A 14730-nucleotide genomic window follows, 5' to 3' on the forward strand; every position below is an offset into this window, starting at 1 on the left:
CCACGCCCAGGACGGAGGCGCCAAACACGTGTTGGGTAGAACATCGCTCTCAAGTCCCCGTGCTCTTTATTGCCCTGCAAGGTTCTGGCCGCGTCACCACCTCCGTGTGTCTGCAGGGTCTGCCTGGTCAGGGTCCTCTGTGGGCCTGCCTGGAGGGGCCGGGTATTCCAGGAAAGAGCGGGAGCCCACGCAGCGATGGCAGAAGTGGCTCAGCGGCCAACGGATCAAGGTCAGGGGGGCGGCAGGCCTGGCGGCCACCTCAGGCATCCAGGGTGCGCAAGAGGCAGCAGCGCGGCCCCCGGGAGCTGCGCGGGGTCGGGGGGGGGAAGGCTGAGGACTTGGCGGGGTGCGGCGGCCAGGCCTGGCACGGGCCAGGGAGGACTCATCTGGGCGGGAGGCCAGGCGCAGCAGAGCCAGGGGACCTCGGCTGGCTGGGCCACCTCTGCCAGGACAGGGACTAGAGGGACCAGAACCTGCATGCTGGGATGCGGCGCAGGGGGCTCGGCTGCTGTCCGAGGAGGGGCTGGAGCGACAGAGCCAGTCCTGGCCAGGGCGGAGGCATGGTCGACTTGCGGGTGGCTCGGGGTCCCCTGGATGTGCTCAGGATACGGTGGGAGGCCGTCCTGAGGCTCCGCGGCGCTGGGCGCCGGGAGGTGCCCCGGGGCTGCCGGCTCGCCGTCCACCGGCCCGGATGCTGGTTTAGTGCGCACTCTCGGCTTCATCCTCACCAGGAGGTGCGGGCAGTCTCTCTGAAACAGGGGACTGTGGTAGAAGTGTAACTGAGGTCGCAGTTGAGAGAGAAAAGGAAACCCCGAGTCACAGAAGAGTTGCTCGCAAGCAGCAGCCGCCTGGCTGGGCCCCTGGGCGCCCTCCCCCAGCCGACCCAAGGCCTCTTTGGAGAAAGCGGGACCCGGTCCCAGCAGGACGCTGTGCCCCAGCTTTTACATTCCCGAGACTCGCTCACTCACCATCACCTTTCGCCCTTGGAAAATGACTGAAAATGGCCCCGTAGTATGAGTACAAGGCCCACGAAAGGGGACTTGGCGTTTGCAGGTACGAGACTGCAACAAGGTTCGGTAGCTTTCTAAGGAAGTGTCCGAATCGCCCCCTGGCCAGCACCTCCAGGGGCCAGATCGGGGACGCTGACTGCTTCCCAGGAAGGGACCTGCGCCCCAACTCAAGTGATGCTCTGGAGCTATGGGAGTCAAGGGGGCACACAGACCTCCGCCCTCCCCCCGGCGGGCCACTGTCCCCGAGCAGGAGGACGGGAAGGGCCAGCGTTGCAGCAGTGTCCTCTTGTTCCTCGGTGTGACTGCGTGTCAGGCGCGAGCGGCACTGCCCACGTGTCAGGAGTACAGGATGACGCCTTGCCCGCGTGTGCTGTGAAATGATCACCACAGGGGGTCCAGTTCACACGCATCACCTCACACAGACACACCAAAGGGAAAAGGAGGAGGGAGAGAAGTGACGTCCCTGTGCTGAGAACGCTTCGGGTCCCCCCATAACAACGTCCCAACACAGCGCGCGGCACTGCCAGCTCCGGCCGTCACGCCGGTCCCCAAGTACCACCTTTAAAGGAAGCTCTCCTGACACGCCTGCCGCCGTCCCAGGCGGCCCCGGGGTTGGCACCCGCCCCCCACCCCCACCCCCGGGCCCAGCGGCTCAGACCCTGGAGAGGGCTCCTCCCCCGCCGTCCCCCGCCCTCCTTACCTCGCTCAGGACGTGGGCGGGCCGCTCCTTCGTGGACAGGTTGGTCACGCAGAGGGACGTGCGCATGTCCTGGTGCACTTTGCTGAATCCGTAGCAGTTAAGCTGGCGGATGAAGCTCTTCATACATTCTGTCTTGAACACCTTGTCTAGGCCGTCCCTGTCCAAAACCTCCTTTTGAAACAGCGGCCTGTTGATGCCTATGCAAGTCCCGTCTTCATTCCACCAAATGGACGCAAAGCGACTGCTGTGGACGATCGTCCACAGCTTCCTGGGAAAGGGGTGGAAGAGCAGGCTGCCTTCCCACACGGCCTCGCAGGCGGTGCGAGGCCCTTTCAAGAAAGGCTCTTCCGTCAAATCCTGGAAAGCGGCTTCTCCAGGCAGCAGCCTGAGGTCGGGGTGTCCCGCGGGCACGGGCTGGTCCAGGGCGAGGGACTGGGGGGTGCAGCTCCCTGAGCCGAGGGCCGGAGCCGCTGTGTCGGGAGGAAGAGGCGCCTCGCCGAAGCCGGGCGCCCTGCCCGCGGCGGGGCCCTTCTCGTCCGCAGCCATGCGGAGCGCGGCGGGGCCCTTCTCGTCTGCAGCCATGCGGAGCGCGGCGTGTCCCTCCGCCACGTAAACGGGACAGTGCAGCGCGGCCGGCAGCACCCTGGGCTCACACTCCCGCTCAGCCCCTCACAGAAGTGCTCCGGTGGCTCGGGGGTGACATCACAGCCCAGCCAGGAAGTGACATCATAAAGGGCAGGCCCGTCAGCACGTCAGCCTCCTGCTTCACGCCCGTCATCGCAGGGGGCACGAAGACACTCATGCACGGGTGCAGAGCCACAGGCCGAGCGCTCGTGCAAACCGGGCACGGCCTTCTGGTCCCGGAGCCCCCGGGCCAGGCAGACGTGCACGGACCCACGTGTGGCCCACGAGGTCAGAGGTCCTCCTGTGTGTCCCCTGGCCTTCCGGGCCGTGCACAGCACCCACGATTTCAAGCACGAGCATCGTCCGAGACGCGGCCCACGGTCAAGGGCGCTAAAACTTTACAATTCACCTGTGAACTGGAAGAAAAACCCTCACGATGTCTGGGTCTGCAAAGTGCCTACCTTACCCTCTCCCTGGAGAGGTGTCCCGTGGGTGCTGAGCAGGAATCGGACTCTGGACCCCCGCCCTCGCCCGCAGCAGCCCTTTCCCTCCATTGCCCACAGCAGAGGCCAGACTCAGATGAAACGTTCAGGGAAATTTATTAAACAGAAACATTGACTGAAACCATTGAAAAGAGGGCATAACAACACACAGAGGAACTTCTAACGGCCACCGGAGCCCACGGGTCCCGCCCCCCCCCGGGTCCTCAAAAAGGTGCCTCCGCTACACCCCACCCGGCGGCCCTCCGTCTCCCCACAGTCTCCCTTCCTGAGGGCCCCGCGGGTGGCCTCTCGCCAGGAAGATGGGCGCCGGCCATGCCCGCTCCCCGCAGGGCAGACCCTCCATTTCCGGCCCACATGCCCGGGGCCCGGCCCTGCCCTATGGCGGCCACGGGACAGTCCCACAGCAGGGCGCGCGCCACCGAGCCGGGGACGTGGAGTCCCGAGGAACAACGGGGTGGCCCAGCAGAACACAAGCCCTGGGGGGCCTCCCGCAGACCTCCTGCAGCCCCGGTCAAGGTCTTCCTTCCCAAGGTCCCAGGTGGGATCCCAGGTCCTGGGGTGGGTGCTGGCTGTGACCTCGTCCATCCCGTCCTTCCCGCCGGCTCCTGGGACTGGGCTCGGGGTCTCGACGCCGCGCAGGGCTTGGGGGAACTGCTCAGAGGAGAACACATGCACATTTCCACAACAACAGGCAGCGCTGGGCCTGAATCTATGCCCAGAAAGCACACGTCGAGCTCACGACACTGGCCCACAGAGACCAGAGCCTTGGCTGGCACGTGGCGCACCTCAGGGCTCTGCGGGGGGTCGATGGCTAGGGTGTGTGTGTTGGGGGGAGGGGAGCGGCGGCTGGGGGCTTCCTTGACACCTGGGTCCCTCTGGGGCCTACAGGGACACATTTGGGCTTGCCAGTACAGGGAGCAACCTGCCCCAGGGGATGACGAATAGGGGTCCCCTCTCAGGAGGGAGGCCCAGGCACCTTGAGTAGCCCCTAATATGGGGCCAGTAGGCTGCCGGGCCTGGCCTCCCCCTGCCTCCAAGCCTGGGGGCCCCGGGACCTGCTGAGCCTACTGGCCCGAGGTGGACCCCGGGGGGCTCATCTCTGCAGCCCCGTCTTCATTTCCCGGCTCTTCTGGGACGGGCTTGAGCCCCTCCTCGGGGCTCTCCTCGGCCTCCTGGCCTCCTGCCTGGGCGAGGCCCTCTGGCTCCCAGCCAGGACCTCCTGGGGCCACCGGGGAAGCACTGCCCATCCGGCCAGGCATGGGGACCCTGGGGGCATCTGAGGGTCCTGCCTGACCTAGGCCCGCAGGGGCGGCAGCACTTCCGTCTTCCTGAGTGGCCGCGGATGCCTTGCTGGTCTCCCCAGGGCCAGGGGCTGCCCTGGCGGCACCATGGTCTTCAGGGCCCGCCTCGCCAGCCTTGGCAGTGCCGGCAACTGCCCCACTGGCCTCCTCACGTGCCGGGTGGTCCTCGGCGCTCCCTTCCTTGGAACGGGCGGCCTGGGCGGTGGTATCTTCACCGGCCGGGGAGGCCTTGGTGCCATGTGCAGTGGTGCCTGCGGTGATGGCCTCATGGGCCGCGGCGGCCTGGGCGGCTGCTGCCAGCACTCCAACGTCCACACGGGCCTCTTCCTGCCCTGGGAAGTGCTCCCTGCTAGCCGGGTCGGCCTCCCGGGCCTCGGTCTTCTGGATGAGCCGCAGCATCCCCGCAAAGCCGGGAGGCCTCCTCATCAGCCGCATCGTCCTCAGCGTGTCCCGGAGCGTGTCGTTCAGCCGGGCCCGCATCAGCACCTGCCGGGCGCGCGCCTGGTCCGCCATGGCCGGGTGGATGGCCCTCTTCTCCAGGGCCGACTGCAGCAGGCCTTCCAGGCGCATCACGTACGCAGAGAGAGTCTCCTGGGGCCGCTGGGCACAGGTCACGAACTTCAGCCGAGCACTCCCCCGGGGGTCCTTGTTCCCAAACACCTGCACCAGCGCAGCCAGGCAGTCCTGGGCAGCCAGCTCGGGATCTTCCGCCAGGAGGCCGCGCAGGAGGTCCAGCGCGGGGCCGCGCAAGCTCTCCACCAGCCTCCTCCTCCTCTCCCTCTCAGACACGTGGCGCCACAGGTGCAGCATGTCGTTGGCCTGCTCCAGCCAGCTCTCAGAGGACTCTTCCCCGTGGCCCGGCTCTTCCATCCCAGAGAAGGTTCCCAGCTCCTGGTAGCCCATGCTGTCTAGCAGGGGCTGCAAGGCCTGCCTCCACTGCTGGGTCCCGGGCCCTGCCTCACCCATGGCGCCTGCCGCTGTCACAACTGCTTCCTCAGGCGCAGTCATTGCCTCGCCCGTGGGTCCTGCCATACTCAGAAGTCCTGCCACGCCTGCAACATTTCTGTAACCTGCAGCTCCTTCCTCATCTGACTCAGCTCCTGCTTCACCTTCATCTCCTGCTTCACCTGCAGCTCCTTCCTCACCTGCAGCTCCTGCCTCACCTGCAACTCCTGCCTCACCTGAGGTTCCGTCGTCACCTGCAGCTCCTTCCTCATCTGACACTCCTGTTTCACCTTCAGCTCCTGCTCGACCCTCAGATCTTTCCCCACCTGTAGCTCCTGCCTCACCTGAGGCTCCCTCCTCACCTGCAGCTCCTTCCTCACCTGCATCTCCTGCCTCACCTGCAGCTCCCTCGTCACCTGCAGCTCCTTCCTCACCTGCATCTCCTGCCTCACCTGCATCTCCTGCCTCACCTGCAGCTCCCTCGTCACCAGCAGCTCCTTCCTCACCTGCATCTCCTGCCTCACCTGCAGCTCCCTCCTCACCTGCACCTCCCTCCTCACCTGCACCTCCCTCCTCACCTGCAGCTCCCTCCTCACCTGCACCTCCCTCACCTTCAGCTCCCTCCTCACCTGCAGCTCCTGCCTCACCTTCAGCTCCCTCCTCACCTGCAGCTCCCTCCTCACCTGCACCTCCCTCCTCACCTTCAGCTCCCTCCACACCTAAGGCTTCCTCCTCACCTGTGTCTCCCTCCATACCTGCGACTCCCGCCTCCCCTGCAGCTTCCTCCTCCCCTGCAGTTCCTGAGTGACCTGCAGTTCCTGCCTCACCTGCCCTGCCAACCACTGCTTGTCTCTGGGGCTGCGCAGGGAAATTGGGTCTATCCTGTGAATCAGCATCAGGGGCCTGGGGCAGGCAGACCACAGTCCAGGGCCCTCCCTTGCCTGGTATTTGGTGGGGGAGCAAGCTTCGATTTAAACACTCAGCAAACTCGACCAGGGCAACACTCGACCCCAGCTCCTTTCTGTAGACCTTGCCCAGCACTCGGTACCTGCCCAGGGAATGCAGGGCAGCCTGCACAGCCTCCTGGAATTCCTGGTCTTTGCAGTCATCTGGGATTCCCAGGATGAGCAGAGATCGCTGAGCGTTCACGCCCATCGACCTGCACCAGTCCCGCAATACCGCCAGAGCCATCGCCATCTTCGAGGACCTGAGGGTGGGGGGAAGCGATCAAACAGGTGTGCACAGGCTGTTGAAGTGTGGGAACCGGCCTGTGGGTGCAAAGAGGAGAGAATCATGTTTGTGCCACACAGCCCACCCTAGTGCCCCTCACAGCAACAGCCTGGAGCACCTCCCTGCCCTGTTTGGTTTGTTTGACTTTAGGAAACTTTTTTTATAAATTACATTTATTTACAGGATAGAAGGCTAGGGACTTCCCTGGTGGCGCAGTGGTTAAGAATCCACCTGCCAGTGCAGGGGACGCAGGTTCGATCCCTGGCCCGGGAAGATCCCACAAGCCGCGGAGCAACTAACCCCATGCGCCGCCACCACTGACCCAGCGCTCTAGAGCCCACGAGCCACAACTACTGAGTCCACGTGACACGACTACTGAAGCCCACATGCCTGGAGCCCGTGCTCTGCAACAAGAGAAGCCACCGTAATGAGAGGCCTGCGCACCGCAACGAAGAGTAGCCCCCGCTCGCTGCACCTAGAGAAAGCCCGCGCGCAGCAACAAAGACCCAACGCAGCCAAAAGTAAGAATAAAATTTAAAAATAATAACAAAAGAGCACTTGTTGCGTACGACTCAAGAAACAATAATAAAATAAAATAAAATAATTAAAAAAAAAAAGACAGATAGAAGGCTCGTCACCTTTTCTACATTTCTGGCCTCGGTTTTAGGAAGCTGCCTTTTTCCCAAGGAATTTCTCAAGTCTTCCAATTTGTTAGCATAAACATTTCCATAATATCCCATAATATTCCCCTATATCCTCTTTTTTAATGTACATCTGATCCGTAACGTTGGCCCTCTTTCATTCCTCATATTGGTGAACAGCGTTCTTTCTATTTTTCTGTGATTCATCGTTCTAGGACTTTCTCGGTTTCCTTGCTCTTTTGAAAGAAGCGCATGGCTTTGTTCGTCGTGTCCATAATTTGCTTTCTATCACTGATTTCCTCTCTTAGCTCTCTTATTACTTCATTTTATGTTTCCTTTGCTCTTCTTCTTCTAGCATCTCTAAATGGACTGTTAGCTCACTGATTTTATGTCCTGACTCTTTTCTAACAGAAGCATTTAGAGGAATACAGTTTCCTCCTGTCGCTTTTTGCTGCCTCCCACTAATTTTGGTAAGTTGTGCTTTCTTAGTATTCACGTTGAGATATTTTCTAAGTCCCTCTGCGATTTTTTTCTTTGATCCATGGGTTTCCCAATATTTGAAGATATATTATCATTAGTACCATCAACTAAAATTCCCCCGTGACGAGAAAACTTATCATGTAAACTTGCAATACTGGTAAATTTATGGAGACTTTTTTACAACTCTGGTACGGCGTGTCCGGGTGAATGTGCAAAGCACCCTCGTAAAGAATCTGTGTACTCTGTGTGGAGGCCAGGGCCTTGCCCTGCCCACCCACCTCTGCAATTCCTGTGCCACCCGGACAGAGGCGACCTGAAGCTCTCGATGCCTCATGCAGCGGGCCAGAGCCCCTCCCTGGACCCCCACAAATCCATCTGCCATGGCCAACAACCTCCACGAGATCACAGCAGCCCCAGCGCCTCCCCCTCTCAGCATCACTTACGCCCCCCGTGGCCAGGCGGCTCCTCCCCGGCCCCTCGCACTACATCCCCTCCATACACCCTCCCCCACCCACCAGCTGGGGGCGCTCCGCTCTGGGCCCTGGAAGCCGGGCGCCCCGCCATGCGTACGGGCCAGACTGCCTCTCTCACCTCCCCACACCGGGGAGTCCTTCCCCGAGCACACTCAGCGCCGGGGGCTCTCGCTTCTCGTACCCCAGACGCACAGCCCACCCGTCTTACCCCGCCCACCCAGAAACCGGAGCCCCCTAACTGCCACGAGCGTCCTCCCCCCCACCCCACGCCCCGCCCCGGCGGGAGCTCCCCTAACGCCTACCGCACCCACGCCCGGGAGTCCTCCCCATCGACCCCCGCCTCAGCCAGGAGTAGCTCCCCCTTCCTCCCGCCACACGCAGCAGCCGTTAGCCCTCCCCTCCCGTCTCGGCCCCCGGGGTGGGGCCCGCCCGTGCCGTCCTCCCCACCCCCGCAGCCAGTCGTCCTCTCTTCTGGCCCCCAAAGCCGGCCCCACCCGACCGGCAGGAAGCCCTCCGCTCCGGCCCCCCCCACGCTTAGCCATTAGCCCCACCCTCTGCACCCCGACTCCAGAACGCCCCCCACCAGCCACCCCGGAAGCCAGCGGTCCTCCCCTCTGACCCGCTCACTGGGGGATCCTTCCCTCAGCCCCCCTTCAGCCCGCTACCCTCCGCCGCCGCTCCCCCACTCCCAACCGAGCAGCCCGTAGCCCTCCCCCGACCTCCACTCCTTCCCAGGGCCCCCGGTACCTGCGGAGTCCAGCCCCCGGCAAAGCCCCCGCCTGTCTCCTGACTTGCTCTGACTCTGTGGATGGCTCCGGAGTCCCGCTCACGAGGGGCTGAAGAGCTCGTCTCAGCAGAGCAGCCGAAGAGCTCGTCTCAGCAGAGCAGCCAGGAACCGTGCAGCCGACTGTCCCAGGCACTCTGTGCGAACGCCACGTGCGTTTCCGGCTGCTCCCGGAAGCCCCAGGAAGATGAGGGAGAAAGTTCTAGCCGTCTCTTTACAGGGAAAGTGGTTGGATCAGAAGAGCACGTGAGGAGGCGCTTTGCTACGGAAGCACCAATAGCCACGCGCACTGAGGGCCTGAGGTCCCAAGGCTTGGCGCCTCCGGAAGCAAAAGACACGCCCATTGGCCTTCCACCAATAGGAAGGCCTCCCTGCAAGGCTGCGGAGTTGGGGGAGCAAACTTGGCGATGCAGAGCCCATTGTGGCAAGTACGTCCACTTGTCTTCACAGGTGGTTTTCTACTGTGATTGATAATGTCATAAACCTATTCTTATTTCTTTGGTTTGTTTTAATTTTTGAATTTTATTTTATGTATTTTTTTATACAGCAGGTTCTTATGAGTTACCCATTTTATACACATTAGTGTACATTTGTCAATCCCGATCTCCCAATTCATCACACCCCCCGCCCGCCCCCACCATTTTCTCCCCTTGGTGCCCATATGTTTGTGCTCTATGTCTGTGTCTCTATTTCTGCCCTGCAAACCGGTTCATCTGTACCATTTATCTAGGTTCCACATATGTGCATTAATACACGATATTTGTTTCTCTCTTTCTGACTTCCTTCACTCTGTATGACCGTCTCTAGATCCATCCACGCATCTACAAATGACCCAATTTCGTTCCTTTGTACAGCTGAGTAATAAATAATAGTCATAAAGCTCTTCTTCGTATGGACTGATTTCTTGTCTAGTTGTATCAACTAGCCATCTTCTCACAAGGCACGAGAGAATGAGTCAGCCGTCTGGGGCCTCTTTTATAAGGGAGGTAATCTCATTCATGAGGGCTCCCCCCTCATGGGCTAATCACTTCCCAGGGCCCCACCTCCAAATCCCATCCCTTTGGGGGTTAGAATTTAACAGGTGAATGAGGGGCAGGGGTTTACAAATATTCAGTCCATAGCAGTGTCTGTCCAACTATTGTTGCTCCTATGTTCCTTTTTTCCTGCTGAGATAATCAAGGTTTTCATTTACATTTTAACTTCTCTACTGCCTTTTTAGGCAATTATCAGTTTTTACTAAAACTTTACAATTCACCTATGAAATGGAAAAAAGCGCTCACCATCTCTGGGTCTGCACAGTGCCTACCCTACCCTCTCACTGGAGAGGTGTCCCATGGGTGCTGAGCAGGACTCCGACGCTTGACCCCCGCCCTCACCTGCAGCATCCCTTTCCCTCCATTGCCCACAGCAGAGGCCAGACTCAGCTGAAACGTTCAGAGAAATTTACTAAGAGAAACTTTGACTGAAACCATTGAACAGAGGGCATGATAACACAGAGAGGAACTTGTAACAGCCACCAGAGTCCGGGGGTCACGGCCCCCCCACCAGGGTCCCCAACAATGTGCCTCCACTACACCCCACCTGGCGGCCCTCCATCCCCCCAACTGCCTCCCTTCCTGAGGGCCCTGCGGGTGGTGTCTCGCCAGGAAGATGGGTGCCGGCAATGCCCGCTCCCCCAGGTCAGCCACTCCCCCTCTGGCCCACATGCCCGGGGCCTGGCCCTGCCCTATGGCTGGAACAGGAAAGTCCCACAGCAGGGCACCCACCACTGAGCGGACGACGGGGTGTCCCGAGGAACAACGTGGTGGCCTTCAGTTGTACTGCTAATTACTTTCACATTTCCAAGTAAATTCCTATTCCAATGCCATGTTATCTTGTTCACCATCACAAAATAATATGGGAATCTTACAATTTGTTTTACACAATTGCAAAACTCTTGTCATTGAACTGAACTAATGCAAATACATGTGTGATTAATGTCATTTGCAAACTTAGATACTGAAGCTTATTAAGCCTTCTTTGAAATGAGACAATATGTGAAAAATTCCCAAAGAAAACAGAGATGAAATTCCATGTCATCTTACACAACAGGAACCCAAAGATGCTACACACCATGTTCCCCCCACTCGCAGGGGCCCTCACTACTTGGAAACTCGACCGCTCTCTCTTCAAACTCAGAGTGAAGGACCAGCCTCACTTGCTACCAGTGAACTTGGGCCTGGAAGGAGCCTGGTTGCTGCTCTGGCTCAGGCTCCCTCTTCCTCGTCGCTCACACCCTCTGCACACAGGGATGGGAAGGACCTGGGATCCAAGCTACTGACCCTGAGCAGATGCTCCAGGACCTGCCACTTGCTGGTCTCCGCGTAGGCCCGGGCACCCCACAGGAACTCGCAGCGGGCAGGGTCGCTGTGGGGCACCTGCCGGTCCTCCAGGTAGCCCTCCTGCACCCACACTTCGGTGAGCAGCTCCCCGGGCTCCCCATAGATGCAGGGCTCCCTCCCGGCACACACCCCCATGTTGCCGAGCACTCCCCACACCTCCTCCTCAGGGGTGCGGTCACCGAACAGGGTGATCACGCCCAGGACCAGCACCAGGAGGCCGGCCTCGGGCGTGCTCTGCCCGTCGCTCAGCACCGCATCCCAGGTGAGGCCCAGGGTGGGGACCAGGACGTAGGTGCGCTCGCGGGGGTCCACCTCCTTCACGTCCAAGCCAAACACCAGCTGCATGCACTCGCAAGCGTGGCTGAAGACCAGGGGGAAGTGGTCCCGATGCTCCCGGAGGACCATACTCAGCATCTCCGTCTTGGAGGTCGGCTCCCTGGGGCGATACTTGAGCAGGAACGCCACCAGGTCAGCCATCAGCACAACAAGTGCCTCCTGGGGCAAGGACTCCGCATAGGTGGAGAAGGAGGGGGCTCCAGGGGAGGCGGAGGACCAGGGGGATGTGGCCTTCTCCCCCGCAGCCCCCAGCAGCGGCGCCTCCACCGGACCCTGGGTCGGGACTGGGGCCTGAAGGTCGGCCTCAGGCTGGCGGAGCTCACTCATCTCGACCGGGGGCCTGATCACTGGGGTCGGGCCGCCCACGGGAGTGTGGTGTGGGCAGGGGACCTCATACCTGGGGTAGAGAGGGGGTGTGAGCGGCCTCGGCGGAGAAAGGCACCCTGGGCAGCTCTGACAAAGGCCACTTACAGGTCGCCTCTTAAAGGCTGCCCTCGGGCCTCACAGGGGCGCTCCTCCTGGGCGGCCTGTCCCCTGCCAACCTGAAGAAGGAAGTGAGGGGGCTCCTCAGGGTGCAGCCAGCACGGCCCCAGGTTCTGGGGCTGTCAGGGGGGTGGGGTGACTTGCATGTTGTGGGGTGCCCTCTGTTCTGGGAGGGGGAGCCCCTGGGTACACACTCAGGGCACGCACCTCCCCTGGACTCCTGGCGCTGCCTGGGCCTCCTCTGCTCTGTGCCCTGACGACACGGTCTCAGACCTGGGCCTTCGCCTCCCGGTTCCTGGAGCCCCTGTAAGAGGAATGGAGGGCGCACCTCTTGTGTAGACTGTGGCACAGCTCTGGGCCTCGGTGCTGGTAGGAGAATTGGACCGGACTCCGTGAGGTCCCCCCAGTTCTGAGTTCTGGGGTGGGTGGTCCCCTCGGGGCTCACTCGTCGTGCTCACTCTTCCCCTTAAGGGCCTGGACCCTCCCCTTTGCAGGCCGGAGGAGAAACTCAGAACAGGACCCCGAATCTGAACAGAAAGCAGAGAGGGGGTCCCACAGGTGGCCGCACCTGCCCAGGGCCTCCCGAGGGTCCTAGGATGGAGAGATGCTGGGTCCTCACCTCCTCCTCACGTCCTGCCTGGCCTCCCAGCACTAACCACAGGGGCAGGTTTCTGTTGAGGCCCCTGTTCCAGGGCTGGGGGTCTGCTCAGTCCTCCCTCGGGGTCCTGGGAGTCCACCCTCTGCGGACCTGAAGGCTCACCCCTCACACCAAACACCTGACCTCCTGAGGACCCCGACCCAGAGGTCAGGAAACATCTCATCTGCTGACCGCGCTCTGGCGCCTCCAACGCCCCCGCGGAAGGGCGAAGGATCCCTCCCTGTGTTGGGGTCTAACGTCCTCAGTCCTTCCTTCCTCGCGTGCAGGCTGGACTCTGGGCAGGACCTGGGATTGTCCCGTCTGCCAGTGTGAGTCCCTGCTCCTTATACCAGGTCTCCAGTCTCTGAGAGACCCTGACGTCAGGACAGGCCTACCGTGCTCATCCCACCCCGGGGCCTCCCACGGCCACCTGCAAGGGCGGTGATCTGGTGGGTCCCTTTTGTCCTCCCTCAGGGTCCCCTCAGTCCTGCCTAAGGGCCCTAACCTTAGTCCACCAAGGACGTGACATTTTACCCTCCGCGCTCATGAGACCCCGCCCCTTATCCCAGGTCCCCAGCTTCTCTGAGACCCGGAAGTCAGGAAGTGCTGACGTGTTCATCCCGCCCTATGACCTCACTGGGCCAACTCTGTTCTGGGGTCCACGTTTTCCTCAGTCCTCCCTCAAGGCCCTCACCTTGAGTCCACGCAGGACCTGGGGTCTAGCCATAGCACACCTGAGACCGGACGCTTATACCTGTTCCTAAGCCTCCCTGAGACCCGGATACGTGAGGACTCGCTGCCAAGTGCTCATTCCGCCCCAGGGCCGCCCAGGGCTGAAGGCAGGGAAGGGTATAAGGGTCAGGGTGTCACAGAGACTGCCGAGCGGGTATAAGGGGCGGGGTCTCATAGAGGCTACGGAAGGGTATAAGGAGCGGGGTCTCAGGCGGGCACAGGAGAGAATCCAGTTACTGCTTGGAGTCAAGGTGAACACCCTGAGGGAAGACTGAGGGGAGCCTGGACCCCAGAACAGAGTTGCCCTGGGAGGCCACAGGGCGGGATGAGCACGTGCAGCACTTCCTGACATCCGGGTCTCAGAGAAGCTGCGGAGGGGGCACAGGGGGCGGGGTCTCAGATAGGCTGCGGAGGCGGTATAAGGCTTGGGGTGTCTGGTGGGCACGGGAGAGAATCCCAGGTCCTGCGTGGAGTCAAGGTGAGTGCCCTGAGGGAGGACTGAGGGGAGCCTGGACTCCAGAACCGAGTTGGTCCTGGGAGGCCATAGTGCGGGATGAGCTCATGCATTTCCTGACATCCGGGTCTCAGAGACCCTGGGGAGGGGGAGCACGGGGCGGGGTCTCAGAGAGGCTGCTGTGGCGGTATAAGTGTCTGGGTGTCTGGTGAGCCCGGGAGAGAATCCCAGGTCCTGTGTTGAGTCAAGGTGAGCACACTGAGGGAGGACTGAGGGCAGCCTGGACCCCAGATCAGAGTTGGCCCTGGGAGTCCATAGGGCGGGATGAGCACGTGCAGCACTTCCTGACATCCGGGTCTCAGAGAAGCTGCGGAGGGGGCACAGGGGGCAGGGTCTCAGATAGGCTACGGAGACGGTATAAGGCTTGGGGTGTCTGGTGGGCATGGGAGAGAATCCCAGGTCCTGCGTGGAGTCAAGGTGAGTGCCCTGAGGGAGGACTGAGGGGAGCCTGGACCCCAGAACCGAGTTGGTCCTGGGAGGCCATAGTGCGGGTTGAGCTCATGCATTTCCTGACATCCGGGTCTCAGAGACGCTGGGGAGGGGGAGCACGGGGCGGGGTCTCAGAGAGGCTGCTGTGGCGGTATAAGTGTCTGGGTGTCTGGTGAGCCCGGGAGAGAATCCCAGGTCCTGTGTTGAGTCAAGGTGAGCACACTGAGGGAGGACTGAGGGGAGCGTGGATCCCAGAACAGAGTTGGCCCTGGGAGTCCATAGGGCGGGATGAGCACGTGCAGCACTTCCTGACATCCGGGTCTCAGAGACGCTGGGGAGAGGGAGCACGGGGCGGGGTCTCAGAGAGGCTTTTGTGGCGGTATAAGGGTTTGGGTGTCTCGCGGGCATGGGAGAGAATCTCAGGTCCTGTGTTGATTCAAGTTGAGCGCCCTGAGGGAGGACTGAGGGGAGTCTGCACCCCAGAACAGAGTTGGCCCTGGGAGACCATAAGGTGGGATGAGCACGTG

The 14730-nt window shown here is 61.2% G+C and overlaps 3 protein-coding genes across 3 annotated transcripts; all 3 read right to left on the bottom strand.

The window, feature by feature from the left end:
• Positions 1-230: 230 nt before the first annotated feature.
• On the bottom strand, positions 231-2512 carry LOC116747235 (heat shock transcription factor, X-linked-like). Its single transcript, XM_032619014.1, has 3 exons — positions 2436-2512; positions 1711-2353; positions 231-749 (listed from the first exon to the last, which is right to left on the bottom strand). Exons 1-3 carry the CDS (start codon positions 2510-2512, stop codon positions 231-233), a joined length of 1239 nt encoding a protein of 412 aa, XP_032474905.1.
• A 1363-nt stretch (positions 2513-3875) lies between these two features.
• LOC116747582 (paraneoplastic antigen Ma6F-like) lies at positions 3876-5504 on the bottom strand. The gene has a single exon (XM_032619965.1). The coding sequence runs from the start codon at positions 5168-5170 to the stop codon at positions 3902-3904; it is 1269 nt and encodes a 422-aa protein (XP_032475856.1). The 5' UTR covers positions 5171-5504; the 3' UTR covers positions 3876-3901.
• Positions 5505-10937: 5433 nt separating this feature from the next.
• LOC116747236 (melanoma-associated antigen 10-like) lies at positions 10938-11735 on the bottom strand. Its single transcript, XM_032619015.1, has one exon. It carries the CDS (start codon positions 11733-11735, stop codon positions 10938-10940), a length of 798 nt encoding a protein of 265 aa, XP_032474906.1.
• Between the last annotated feature and the right edge of the window lie 2995 nt (positions 11736-14730).

The sequence above is a fragment of the Phocoena sinus genome, chromosome X (assembly GCF_008692025.1).
Source record: "Phocoena sinus isolate mPhoSin1 chromosome X, mPhoSin1.pri, whole genome shotgun sequence".
NCBI lineage: Eukaryota > Metazoa > Chordata > Mammalia > Artiodactyla > Phocoenidae > Phocoena > Phocoena sinus.